The 14,675-nt window shown below is 43.4% G+C and overlaps 1 protein-coding gene across 1 annotated transcript in view; it reads left to right on the plus strand.

Annotated features, from left to right (window-relative positions):
- Positions 1 to 14,675, plus strand: part of UNKL (unk like zinc finger) — a 113,071-nt gene that overhangs the window by 3,826 nt on the left and 94,570 nt on the right. Inside the window, exon 2 of the mRNA XM_075318084.1 lies at positions 83 to 292. Coding sequence (XP_075174199.1) covers positions 83 to 292 — 210 coding nt within the window. The remainder of the gene's footprint in view (positions 1 to 82; positions 293 to 14,675) is intronic.

Below are 14,675 nucleotides of genomic sequence, written 5' to 3' on the forward strand. Positions count from 1 at the left end.
GTTTATAAAATAATTAACAATAATTTTATTATTTATTATTTATTTTTTTTAACTTTTTCTCTACTCCCTTTTTTTTTTAAAGGTATCTTAAGGAATTTCGGACCGAGCAGTGCCCGCTGTTTTTGCAGCACAAATGTACCCAGCATAGACCCTTCACCTGCTTTCACTGGCATTTCTTAAACCAACGACGTCGCAGACCCATCCGAAGACGAGACGGCACGTTTAACTACAGCCCGGACGTTTATTGTACAAAATACGATGAAACCACAGGAATGTGTCCCGATGGAGATGAGTGAGTGTTTACTTCAGTCTTTCAGTCCTTTTGGCTCTTTTTTTTTTTTTTTTTTTTTTTTTTTTTTTTTTTATATAGAATTGTGTTGGAGACACCATGTAATAAAAGTGGATTAACGAACATCAGAGGATGAATGTTGCCTCTGCCTTGTGTAATGTACAATGCAGATGTATGGGGTCTTGCCTCGATACTGAGAATGAAGGGTCACGGCGCTGCTTTACCAGAAAGTGTTTTGTTTTTTTTTTTTCCCCCATAACAACTGTGCTGGCAAAAAGTAACAAAGGGCAGCTCAGTGCTGGGGGTCACAGAAGTTGGACCCTCCCCAGTTATTAGGTAATGGCTTCACTTTATGGTATGGGAATACTCCTTTTAGCCTCTTTCTTATCCATTCAGAAAATTCCCTGTAGTAGAACAGCAATTGGGAAATAAAATGTGTTTTGTGTGTGTGACCAGTTGTACATTTCTCTTTGGCTCGGCCATGGCACTTGATGATCAGGTTAACGTTACTGATCCCAAAATGTTGCAGCTTTATTCCTTATCCAGGCACTGAGGATGTGATTTAATGAAGCGTGGAATGAAATGATTGTTGTACGTATACCCTCTTTCACTTGTAAAGCGCCATGGAATAAATGGCGCTATAATAATAAATAATAATAATAATAATCTGGGGATGATGAGCAGTCACTACCATGCTAAGTACTCATAGCTAGTGATGAGCGGGCACTACCATGCTTGGGTACTTCATGCTCGTAACTACTGATGAGTGAGCACACCAAGTAGTCAGACGTTCGGATGAGCGCAACTAGAGTACCCAAGTATAATGGAAGCCAGTGGGGGACTGAAGCATTTTTCCGCAAGATCTTCAAGTTCCCCATTGACTTCTATTACACTCAGTACACAAATCGCGCCTGACCGAGCGTCCGACTAATCGTTAAGAGTACCGAGCATGGCAGTGCCTGCTCATCACTAGTTACAAGTACCTAGCACCTGAGCATGGTATTGCTCGCTCATTACTAGTTACGAGTACAGAGCACCTGAGCATGGTAGTGCTCGCTCATTACTAGTTACGAGTACAGAGCACCTGAGCATGGTATTGCTCGCTCATTACTAGTTACGAGTACAGAGCACCTGAGCATGGTAGTGCTCGCTCATTACTAGTTACGAGTACAGAGCACCTGAGCATGGTAGTGCCCGCTCATCACTAGTTACGAGTACAGAGCACCTGAGCATGGTAGTGCCCGCTCATCACTAGTTACGAGTACTGAGCACCTGAGCATGGTAGTGCCCGCTCATCACTAGTTACGAGTACAGAGCACCTGAGCATGGTAGTGCCCGCTCATCACTAGTTACGAGTACAGAACACCTGAGCATGGTAGTGCCCGCTCATCACTAGTTACGAGTACAGAGCACCTGAGCATGGTAGTGCCCGCTCATCACTAGTTACGAGTACAGAGCACCTGAGCATGGTAGTGCCCGCTCATCACTAGTTACGAGTACCTAGCACCTGAGCATGGTAGTGCCCGCTCATCACTAGTTACGAGTACAGAGCACCTGAGCATGGTAGTGCTCGCTCATTACTAGTTACGAGTACAGAGCACCTGAGCATGGTAGTGCTCGCTCATTACTAGTTACGAGTACAGAGCACCTGAGCATGGTAGTGCTCGCTCATTACTAGTTACGAGTACAGAGCACCTGAGCATGGTAGTGCCCGCTCATCACTAGTTACGAGTACAGAGCACCTGAGCATGGTAGTGCCCGCTCATCACTAGTTACGAGTACAGAGCACCTGAGCATGGTAATGCCCGCTCATCACTAGTTACAAGCATCCGAGCATGGTAATGCCCGCTCATCACACCATGGAGAGATTATGGAAAATTGTTGTAATTGCCCATATAAACTAGCTACATTAATGGAATCTGGTTTTGGCAATCAATTTCTCCGCTTTTTCTTGTGGACTACTTTTTTATACCCCCCCCCCCGCTAATGCCTCCGGCACTGGGCACTTGTGCTTGTTTAATGAGCAATTATCACTTCAATCTGCCATCTGCTTGTTTCTTTTCGGGTCAGGGTTTCAGGATTCTTGCATCTGATGGGTCTCTAAATATTTTTTTTTTTTTTCCTTTTCTTTGTGCTCCTATCTTATTTGCTTCAACATATCATATAGAAATTTGAAGACTGAGATCTGTGAAAGTTTGTCAACCCCCCCCCACTAACTGGCCTGATGATGGCCATACCCATGAGATGATTGTCAGCCGAGCCCAATAATGCTGGCGGGAGCTGCCGATCATCTGCCGCCAACTATTTCCCCTACTGCAGATGTGGGAAGAAGGATCAAGACGCATGGCCTACTTAAAGGGGTGTTCTGCCTGTCATGATAACTAAAGTGCCATGTACCTTTTTTAAATTGAGCCTTGGGGTCTCCCGCTCGATTTAATGGTTGGGGTGCAGAACGCGATGTGTGGACTGTTCCCTCGTTTCGTGGCTCAGATTCAACATTCCTATGAAGATGTAGTCTTCTGTTCCAGAGACCCGGGGCTGGTCCATGCATCACCGTTCATACTTGGACTATCAAACATGTATGAAAGGAACCGTAAAGTTTACGAGATGGATGGAGTTGACTTTTTCCGTCAGTCCCGTAGACTTTGCGCTTTTGTGGCGCCACCCTGGGAACACCCCTTTAAGGACACTTCTTGTCCTATTCTCATTCTTCCCAGTCATCTGCAAACTGTGGCTCTATTGTAAAACTATAGAGGATGAAACCACAACTCCCGAGGCTGGCAGGCCGCGCTGCGGAGGGGGGGAAGGTTGTAGTTGCACAACTATAGCGCTGCAGGTTTCAGGTGACTGGTATAGACACCCAGTGAATGAACTCGTGAGGTCGGATCGTTGCGGCAGAGTATGGATTACGTTCTTAGAACACTGTTTCCATGGAGACCAAACGCTTGGTGCTCGCAGCGATCTGTGAAAACCTATTTTTTTCCATACGGGTTTTTGCGTCTGTAATTAATTTAATTGCCGCTTTTATTTTGTTATGTGTTGTTTTGTCACCAGTTAATTAGATACTAAAATTAGGTTTATTTAGTGCCGTACTAATAAGAAAACGCCAAGATTGTTTACCATAGATTATTGTTTTTACAATAACGATCTGGAACGCAAAAAATCTATTTTTGATAGAGCGGCATTTTCTTTTCCATGTCTTGTGTATGTTTTGTTTTTTTTTCTCCTTTTTCTTTTCTTAATGCTGGCAGGAATTTTCTTTTTATCCCTGATTGCTAGGGAAAGAGGGGTCTACACTCAATGGGGTCTTCATGCTCCTCAGATTTGGGTTTGAGTACCGTATACACTTGAGTATAAGCCGAGACACCTAATTTTACCACAAAAAACTGGGTAGACTTATCCACTCGAGTTTAATGCTATGTGCGGACGCTGCGTTTTTTTTTTCTGACCACAAAGATGTAGCTTTTTTTGCCCCCCCCCCAAAATGCACAAAAACGCACCTACTGGAAAAATGCATAAAAAATTGCATGCATGCAATGCGTTATTTATTTATTTATTTTTTTACTGCGTTTTTGTCCAATGCATTCAATGGGTAAAAAACGCAAAAAGAATTGGCATGCTGCATCTTTCTGGTCACCACAAAGACGCAGCAAAAAAACCCTGCAACATACGGACAACCAAAATAACATCTCATAGACTTTGCTGGGAAGGAAATTCATGCAGTTTTGAGACCAAAACTGCACCCAAACGCAGCATGCGCACATAGCCTTAGCCTAAAGTGGGAATTGCAACAGCTAATGTTAAATTTAAAAAATAATAAGATACCAATAAAATGTAATGTGTCCATCCTTGTCCCACCTTTTGTAGTAATTTGCCCATCCTTTAGTAATGTCCTCATTCCAGTCCCCTTCTTGTTCCCTATTATGCCTTTATAGACAGACAGACAGACAGACAGACACTATTCTCACCTGTCCTCTGTTCCGGCGGTCTCCTGTTATCTGCTTCTTGCGGACCGCAGGCACATAGACCCCCTCGGTGATCGCGGCTGGTGCAGGGGCCACCGCTGTTGTCTTCAACGCTTTGCTTCATGCCGGAAAGCATTCAGCTGAAGTAAAGCGCAGACAACAGCGGCAGCCCCTGCACCGGACGCAATCTGTCATGTTTATGGGCCTTTGCTCCGCAAGAAGCCGGTAAGAGGACACCGCAGGAACGGAGGACAGGTGAGAATAAGTTTTTGTGGGACCCTTACTCGAGTAGAAGCCGAAGGAACGTTTTCAGCATAAAAGAAGAAAAATGGGCTGAAAAACTCTGTTTATACTAGAGTATATACGATAAGTTGTGGTGCAGAAATTGGGTATGGGCAGGCAGTTTCCTTCTTTCCTTCTTTCCTTCTTTCCTTCTTTCCTTCTTTCCTTCTTTCCTTCTTTCCTTCTTTCCTTCTTTCCTTCTTTCCTTCTTTCCTTCTTTCCTTCTTTCCTTCTTTCCTTCTTTCCTTCTTTCCTTCTTTCCTTCTTTCCTTCTTTCCTTCTTTCCTTCTTTCCTTCTTTCCTTCTTTCCTTCTTTCCTTCTTTCCTTCTTTCCTTCTTTCCTTCTTTCCCCAGTTTTTCCCTTACTCCTCCCCCCCCCCCCAGTTTTTCCCTTCCTCCTTCCCCCCCCAGTTTTTCCTTTGTTTCTGCTCAAAATACCCCATGTGCACGTGGCCACTGAGCATAAACTATCCAAATCCTCTTAAAAAAAAAAACTTGGCGTTTTTATTGTCAGAAAACTCTGCAGAATTAAAAATTCCATGTGATCGTATCCTTAGGATATTGTTGGCCATTTGGCCTTTTGTCTGGGTTCTCGCGTCTTCCTCCTGATGTGTTACCTGCCTTGGTAACGCTGCCAAATCAACATCTGAGCGTCCCTTCCAGAATAATTCGGGGCATTTAGAGATGTCGAGGAGCGAGAAAGCGGGTCCGTGCACCTCCAGGCTCCTTTACCTGTGACTTCTACGCTGGATTTCTCCACACTGGGAACATAGTATTACAATAACACTTCCCTCTTATTTGGATCACGACCACTAGTTTAATCATCATCCTGAAATGTTCCCTTTTTATGAATTCTGCGTAGGTATCTATATCCTATCATTTTATAAAGTATCACTGGCGGAATTAATCGGTATAAACCGTGCAGAACTTGCTAAGAATAAGTCGTAGTGTGCAGTAGTTTGCAGCTGTTGCGTCTTCCTTGAGGATTGGTTACGGGGATTGCCATAAATATTTCTGCAGGCTCTCGCTGGATTGCTTCATAGTTTTGGCATGAATTCCTGCTGTAGCAGTAATGAGTTATTTCTGTGCTTTGTTTGCAAAGGCAGGGCAGGCGCACCCCCCCCCCCCCCCCCACCTTTTGGAGCACACACCCCTTCGGCCATGCTTTCTATGTGTTTGAAAATAGAGAAGTAGGAAGTGAGGCAGGACGAGCAGGGGCCACCCCCAATACCTCCCCCTCCCCCCCCCCCCCCCCCCCCACGGGGCAAGCCTACCCCCTCCGTCTCGCTCCTCTCTAGTCACTTACAGGCAGGAACGATCTGTTCAGGGCCGGGGCACATGTTCGGCATTACAGGCGGATGTTTGAGTTTTACTATTTGAGATCTGACTTCCTTAACTCATCGCCTCTGGATATGCTCAAGGATCTTTGTAACATTTATACTGCGGGGTGATAATTAGTAAATACTTTATTTATGTTAATTCCCAGTCATTGGCCCTTATAAATAGACAGCGATCAGCCAACAAAGAGATCAAAACTCTTGTTAAAAGTGAAAAATTCACATCAGCTCACCAGTATGAGGGATAGTCTACTAGGGTGTGGTGCTCGGAGGCTCTAGTGGACGTCCATTAAGGTGTAGAAAAGAAGCCGGCGTTCGCTTGACAACTCTTTTTTTTTTTTTTTTTAAGATTAATACATCTGGTTTCTTCCAAACTTTAAAAAGTGATGGAAGTTAAAAAAAAAAAAGTCACGACACCCGGTCAACACGTTTTGAGCAGTCTTTGCCCTTCATCATGGTGAAAAAAAGGAGCAAATACTGCTCGAAACGCGTAGACTGAACATGGTGTCGAAGAATTTTTCAACTTTTTTCACTTTTTAAGGTTTGGAATAAACATGATATTTTAGCCCCCAATTTATTTTATTTTTTGGGCAATGGATGGCGGTATCTCTTCTACACATCCAAAAGTCTTGTTCCCTGACTGCGAACCTAAGAGTCAAAGGGGTGTGCTACCAACAAAATGCGAACAAAACAGTATGATTTTGCGGTTGTAAAACCATTTTAAAGAGGTTACCCAGTTCTGCTTTGGCCGGGGACGTCATGTGTCCGGATGTCTAAGCAGGTATCCTAATGAACGGGACAGCTGCGCCAAACCTGATGCTCGTACTAAACGGCCAGATGAAATCTATAGACCTGACCCCGGCCAGCTCCACTCAAATCGGACCCATATTAGCCCTTTAAATTGAATACCGCCCACGTTATATCGAGAATAGACCCCCCCCCAAAAAATAGATAATGTGAACCCACTTTTAGACAGCTGTTCACATCACACTACACAAAGAAAAGCCTCCAACATGTTGTGTCCTATTATTCCAGGCTATTTGGCGTCTCTTAAGCTATGTGCGCACGTTGCGTTCTGTCCCTGCAGAATTTTCTGCAGCGATTTGAACAGCACACGTGCGCTTCAAATCGCTGCAGAAAGAGTCCGTAATGGAAAAAAAAAAAAGCCGATTCCATGCGCTCTGACTGCAGCCCCTCCCATAGACAGAGTGGGGGCTGCATGCTGAGCGCACGGAATAAGTGACATGTCACTTCTAAGAACGCGCGGTTTGAGCAGCAACCGGAGCGCTGCGCTCTAATACGCCATGTGCGCACAGCTCCTGCATAATCTTCATAGATTATGCTGGGGACGCAGGATGCATGCAGTTACGCTGCGGTGCAGATCGCAGCGTAACTGCATGCAAATACGCAACGTGCGCACAGAGCCTTAGGTTGGTGTATATCATTAAGCTACAAACAAAGAAACTATAGGATAATGTAACGGGCAGCACTAGTCCATACATTTTCAGTAAATGATTTTGCAGAACCTGTATGTGTGTATGTCCAACGGATTCCAGCAAAATGGCATCTACAGAGGCGTATCTGGTGGGATTTCTGTATGTAAGGGATCATTCAGCAATTACTTTTTCATCCATGTGACCATGTCCGAGCACGGACCTCAATCCACGGTTCTGCCACGTGTCTGCTGACTTGAACTGTGCACCCTCTTCATATGCTTATGAGACCGGCTGCCGGTCCGTGGATTGAGGTCCGTGGCTCGGACATGGTTTCACTGATGTCTGAATGAGCCCTGAATATATGCCCTGAATATATATAGTAAAGCTGTTTCTGCCACAAAGCTTGTTCTTTTTCATTGCTTAAAGGAGTTGTGCATTACTTGGATAACCACCTACTTATTCCCCTAGTTCATATCTGTAAAAATAAATGTCTATATTCTCCTCCGATGCGGCAGCGGTTCCATCGATGTCTGAGGCTGCATTCCCGGGGCCCACGTGATATTATGACACGTGAGCCACGAGATCAATCAGCGCCCGGTGTCCTTCTCCCCGCCTTTGGACATTTGAACAGGATGTGAGCGCAGCGCTGACTTCCTACTCAAACGTACAAGGCGGGGAGACAGAAGCTAGCTCTGATTGGGGGTGAGGCTGGGGCGGGAACGCAGCTTCAGACATTGCCGCGACCGTGGCCGTACTGGTGGGGCGTATTGGCTTAATTTTTCTGGGGTGAACAAGGGGAACGAGAAGGTGTTGTCAAAGTAGTGCATAACCCCTTTAAGCCTATGTTCCCACAATGAGTTTTTGGCAGAATCTGTTGGTTGGTGCGTTTTTGGCAGAATCTCTGCACTTATTGAAATTAAGTTACTTGCGTTTTCTCATTGCATTTTGTTTTTTATTTTTTTGACGTGTTTTTGATGTTGCATTTTTTTTTTTATGTCTTGTTTTAGAAAACTGCTTTTTTTTTTATGATCCCTCCCGGCATTTGGTTTTGACAAAACTTTGATATGATGAGAGACACTGCAGAAATGTACTAAAAACGTCCGTGTTTTTTTTTTACTTTTTTTTTTTCCGCAGATTTTCCGCGCATGTAATAGTCAATAGGAAAAATCTGCAGAAAAAAAACCCCCTCAACGTTGCCACGAGAGAAATTTGTCACATTGCGGATTTGAAACCCGCACTGCAGGTCGGTTTACACTGAGTAAAAAAGAAGCACAGGAGAGTTCTATAACTCCATCCACTTCATGGGAACTGTAGGACGCTGTGTTTTTGATGCTGTGAAAATGTGTAGCATCAAAAACTCACAAAACCAGGATCCATCCAATCACAGTACAGCTTTCATTTTTTCCAGTGCTTTTTCACACCAGAAAGCTGAGTTCTGATTGGCTACCAGAGACAACGAGACCAGTCGGCATAAACCACGCAGATGTGAGTCTATGGTTAGCTTTAGTTTAGTACCATTGCTCCCCCCGATCTGCTGCGGCCCCATCAGGAGGGTCTTTTCTGCCGGGCACCTGTATAGTGCGGCCACTCGCTCTGTCGTGTGTTCTAAGCTTGTCAGAAAGTGTGAGCGGGTTGTGTTGTTTTTTTTTCTTTTCTGCAGTTCTATGAATAATTAACGTTCTAGTCGGCATCTTATCTTAATTGCTCCATTAGAGTGATTGTATGACTAATGCGGATGTCATGTTTACATACAGGAGAGCTGAGGCGCAGATTTGTACAGAGCGCGCGGAGGACGGGGGACTTGTCGTCTCCCCTCCTGATTACACTAAGGCTATGTGCCCACGCTGCGGATTTTGCGCGGATTTTGCGCGGATTTTGCCGCGGATTTCCCGAAAATCTGCAGCAGCGGCACTTCCAAGCCATTTCAATGGCATTTTGGAAATGCTGTGTCCATGCTGCGGATTTTTCCGCTGCGGATTTGCCGCGGATTTTGATCCGGAAAAATCTGCAGCATGTCAATTGTTTGGTGCAGATTTGGTGCGGATTTTTGGTTTTGAATGGGGAAAAAAAAAAAAAAAATCCGCGGCAAATCCGCGGGTGCGGATTTGCCGCGAAAGTCGCGGATTTTCAGGCAGAAAAATCCGCAGGTACATTCTACCGTGGACACATAGCCTTACACTTCTGCTGGGAAATTTTAGATGATTTTCTAGAATAAGAGGGAAAATGTGTTTTTTAAAAGAAATAAAAAATTCAATGCGTTTGTGTGTGTGCGTATATGTATGTGTGTGTGTGTATATATATATTATTATATACACATTCAATTTTTTATTTATTCATTTAATATATATATGAGAAATAAATAAAAAATTGTATGTGTGTGTATATAATATATATATATATATATATATATATATATATATATATATATATATATATAATATATATACAGTTAGGTCTAGAAATATTATATATATATATATATATATATATAATATATATACAGTTAGGTCCAGAAATATTTGGACAGTGACACAATTTTGGCGAGTTGGGCTCTGCATGCCACCACATTGGATTTGAAATGAAACCTCTACAACAGAATTCAAGTGCAGATTGTAACGTTTAATTTGAAGGTTTGAACAAAAATATCTGATAGAAATTGTAGGAATTGTCACATTTCTTTACAAACACTCCACATTTTAAGAGCTCAAAAGTAATTGGACAAATAAACCAAACCCAAACAAAATATTTTTATTTTCAATATTTTGTTGCGAATCCTTTGGAGGCAATCACTGCCTTAAGTCTGGAACCCATGGACATCACCAAACGCTGGGTTTCCTCCTTCTTAATGCTTTGCCAGGCCTTTACAGCCGCAGCCTTCAGGTCTTGCTTGTTTGTGGGTCTTTCCGTCTTAAGTCTGGATTTGAGCAAGTGAAATGCATGCTCAATTGGGTTAAGATCTGGTGATTGACTTGGCCATAGCAGAATGTTCCACTTTTTTGCACTCATGAACTCCTGGGTAGCTTTGGCTGTATGCTTGGGGTCATTGTCCATCTGTACTATGAAGCGCCGTCCGATCAACTTTGCGGCATTTGGCTGAATCTGGGCTGAAAGTATATCCCGGTACACTTCAGAATTCATCCGGCTACTCTTGTCTGCTGTTATGTCATCAATAAACACAAGTGACCCAGTGCCATTGAAAGCCATGCATGCCCATGCCATCACGTTGCCTCCACCATGTTTTACAGAGGATGTGGTGTGCCTTGGATCATGTGCCGTTCCCTTTCCTCTCCAAACTTTTTTCTTCCCATCATTCTGGTACAGGTTGATCTTGGTCTCATCTGTCCATAGAATACTTTTCCAGAACTGAGCTGGCTTCATGAGGTGTTTTTCAGCAAATTTAACTCTGGCCTGTCTATTTTTGGAATTGATGAATGGTTTGCATCTAGATGTGAACCCTTTGTATTTACTTTCATGGAGTCTTCTCTTTACTGCTGACTTAGAGACAGATACACCTACTTCACTGAGAGTGTTCTGGACTTCAGTTGATGTTGTGAACGAGTTCTTCTTCACCAAAGAAAGTATGCGGCGATCATCCACCACTGTTGTCATCCGTGGACGCCCAGGCCTTTTTGAGTTCCCAAGCTCACCAGTCAATTCCTTTTTTCTCAGAATGTACCCGACTGCTTATTTTGCTACTCCAAGCATGTCTGCTATCTCTCTGATGGATTTTTTCTTTTTTTTCAGCCTCAGGATGTTCTGCTTCACCTCAATTGAGAGTTCCTTAGACCGCATGTTGTCTGGTCATAGCAACAGCTTCCAAATGCAAAACCACACACCTGTAATCAACCCCAGACCTTTTAACTACTTCATTGATTACAGGTTAACGAGGGAGACGCCTTCAGAGTTAATTGCAGCCCTTAGAGTCCCTTGTCCAATTACTTTTGGTCCCTTGAAAAAGAGGAGGCTATGCATTACAGAACTATGATTCCTAAACCCTTTCTCCGATTTGGATGTGAAAACTCTCATATTGCAGCTGGGAGTGTGCACTTTCAGCCCATATTATATATATAATTGTATTTCTGAACATGTTTTTGTAAACAGCTAAAATAACAAAACTTGTGTCACTGTCCAAATATTTCTGGACCTAACTGTGTAATATATATATATATATATATATATATATATATATATATATATATATATATATATATATATATATATATATATATATATATAATATACATACATATTTTATTATATTATTATTATATATAATTGAATGGTGTGTGTGTGTATATACCGTATTTTTCGGACTATAAGACGCACCGGACTATAAGACGCACCCTGGTTTTAGAGGAGGAAAATGGGAAAATAAAACTTTAAGCAAAAAATGTGGTCAAGACACACTGATATGGGGCGAGGATCTGCTGCTGACACTGTTATGGGGGTAATGTCCCCAAATTCCCTACTAAGGTACCCCATCCTGGTAATGATCCTCCTGCCTTGTATATGATCCTGCTATAAACCCCCATCCTGCTCATATACCCCCATCCTGCTCATATTCCCCCATCCTGCTCATATTCCCCCATCCTGCTCATATTCCCCCATCCTGCTCATATTCCCCCATCCTGCTCATATTCCCCCATCCTGCTCATATTCCCCCATCCTGCTCATATTCCCCCATCCTGCTCATATTCCCCCATCCTGCTCATATTCCCCCATCCTGCTCATATTCCCCCATCCTGCTCATATTCTCCCGTCCTGTTCATATACCCCGATCCTATTGATATACCCCCATCCTATTGGTATACCCCCCATCCATCCTGCTCATATACCCCCATCCTGTTCATATACCCCCATCCTGTTCATATACCCCCATCCTGTTCATATACCCCCATCCTGTTCATATACCCCCATCCTGTTCATATACTCCCATCCTGCTCATATACCCCCATCCTATTGGTATACCCCCCCATCCATCCTGTTCATATACCCCCATCCTGTTCATATACCCCCATCCTGCTCATATACCCCCATCCTGTTCATATACCCCCATCCTGTTCATATACTCCCATCCTGTTCATATTCCCCCATCCATCCTGTTCATATACTCCCATCCTATTCATATTCCCCCATCCATCCTGTTCATATACCCCCCATCCTGTTCATATACCCCCCATCCTGTTCATATACCCCCCATCCTGTTCATATACCCCCCATCCTGTTCATATACTCCCATCGTGCTCATATACCATCCTGGTATATGGCCTGTATCCTATAGCACAGAGAAAAAAAATAAACGTTTATACTCACCTTTTCCTCACTCCCTGCAGCACCGATCATCTTCCTCTCTGCGCCACTGACCTGTGTGTGTTGAGCCGTTCCCCTGCTGCATCGCGATGTCTTCCTGTCTGTGCCGATCAGCTGACCGGCACAGACAGGAAGACATCGCGTGCCTCAGGGGGACGGCTCCACACACAGGGACGGGTGAGTGTACTGATTCACTGCACCCCGCGCTGATGACGCGCGGGGGGCAGTGAATACAGCCGCACATGATCACTCCAGGCTGTAATTGCCAGGGGTGATCATGCGGCCGGCTCTTTGCTATGCGCGCGTCCCTTCTCGTCCCCGCTCGTCCTCCCGCCCACCTGTCAGCGCCGGCTTCTGCACTGAGAAATGGGCGGGAGGATAGGCGTGCATATGTAATGAGCGGGCCCACGTGGTCACGAGCAGGCGCTGCTACAGCCTGCTCGTGCCCCCGATGACCCGCAGCACCCTCATTCCCGGCCGCAGCCCTATAGTCAGACCATAAGACGCACCCCCAACTTTCCCCCAACATTTGGGGGGAAAAAAGTGCGTCTTATGGTCCGAAAAATACGGTAATATATTATATACACACACACCATTCAATTTTTTTTGTGTGTGTGTCTGTGTGTGTGTGTGGGGTATAATAATATATATTATAATTATAATTTAAATGTATGTGTGTTTGACAGACTTTCGGAAGTGAAAGGTTCTATGAGGTCTCAAAACGAAAGATACAATCGATGCCACCAGGCATTACTGTAAAAGGCAGAAAAAAAAAGTAGCAATTTTAAAAATAAATTACAAATATTACAATTTTATATTACAATCTTTTTTTTATTTTTTTTAATTGTAATATAAAATTGTAATTTTTTATTTTTATTTTTATTTTTTGCCTTTTTTATAGTGGTGCATGGGGGGGGGGGGGCATCAACTTCTTTTTTTTTTTTTTTCTTTTTCTTTTTTTGAAACTCCATAGAACCTTTTTCGCTTCCAAAAGTCTGTGTTGGAGTACTCCTGCATAGAGGAGTGCCCTGTTCATGTGGGGTGTACTGTACTAAATCAGATTATGCTTTATGATCCTTGATCCTGAAGCTGGTTCAGCATTGCACCCCCTTTTTTTAGTTTTCTCTTCCAGTTTCTTGAGTAAGCAGGGAGCAGCCCCGGACCCCATTCACTTTCATAGGGCTATGCTGCAACCCCTAAATTTAGGATTGTTTCCAGTCCTAGAAGTTAGACTCTCCAGAATCGTAAAGTCCGTCTTCACTATTTTATTTTCCTCTACACACTGGGACCCAGAGCACTTGCTGTGCAGGGAAGCTGCAGCAAAAGGCTATAAATGTGTCAGTTCTCTGCATAGACAGGCGGCTGGAAATGCTGCCGCACAAGAAAATCACAGAAGGGTGACAGTGCGAAATCTCCACATGTTCCTAATCATAGAAATGTATTGGGGACCTCTGGTAACTTATCTCTGGACTGTATTGTTTGATTTGTATGACCGTATCGAGAACTAGTGTATTGTTTTATGTCTGGGACTGTCCCTTGTGATCATGGACTTCCTTTTTGTCTTCCGCAGATTTAGTCTTGTGTTTTTTGTTTGCATGACATACATTCTTTTCTTGGAGGAATGCTGACTATTCCGCATTTTTTTTTTTTTTTTTTTCCCCCACTCTCTTAGATCACGTGTCTCTGTAAGATTACTGTGAATTATTATTGATGAAGTAGGAACAGAACAGCAAAGTAGAAATTATAATGATCACAATCTATACGTTTTTATGTTTATACCCCATCCCCTACCAAATATTGGGCTATTTTTGCATTTCCCCTACCAAATATTGGGCTATTTTTGCATTTCCCCTACCAAATATTGGGCTATTTTTGCATTTCCCCTACCAAATATTGGGCTATTTTTGCATTTCCCCTACCAAATATTGGGCTATTTTTGCATTTCCCCTACCAAATATTGGGCTATTTTTGCATTTCCCCTACCAAATATTGGGCTATTTTTGCATTGTTTTTATCACCCATAGAAAGAAAAGGTGAAAATTGTTTTTTGAAGCGT

This window comes from Anomaloglossus baeobatrachus, chromosome 7 (genome assembly GCF_048569485.1).
Source record: "Anomaloglossus baeobatrachus isolate aAnoBae1 chromosome 7, aAnoBae1.hap1, whole genome shotgun sequence".
NCBI lineage: Eukaryota > Metazoa > Chordata > Amphibia > Anura > Aromobatidae > Anomaloglossus > Anomaloglossus baeobatrachus.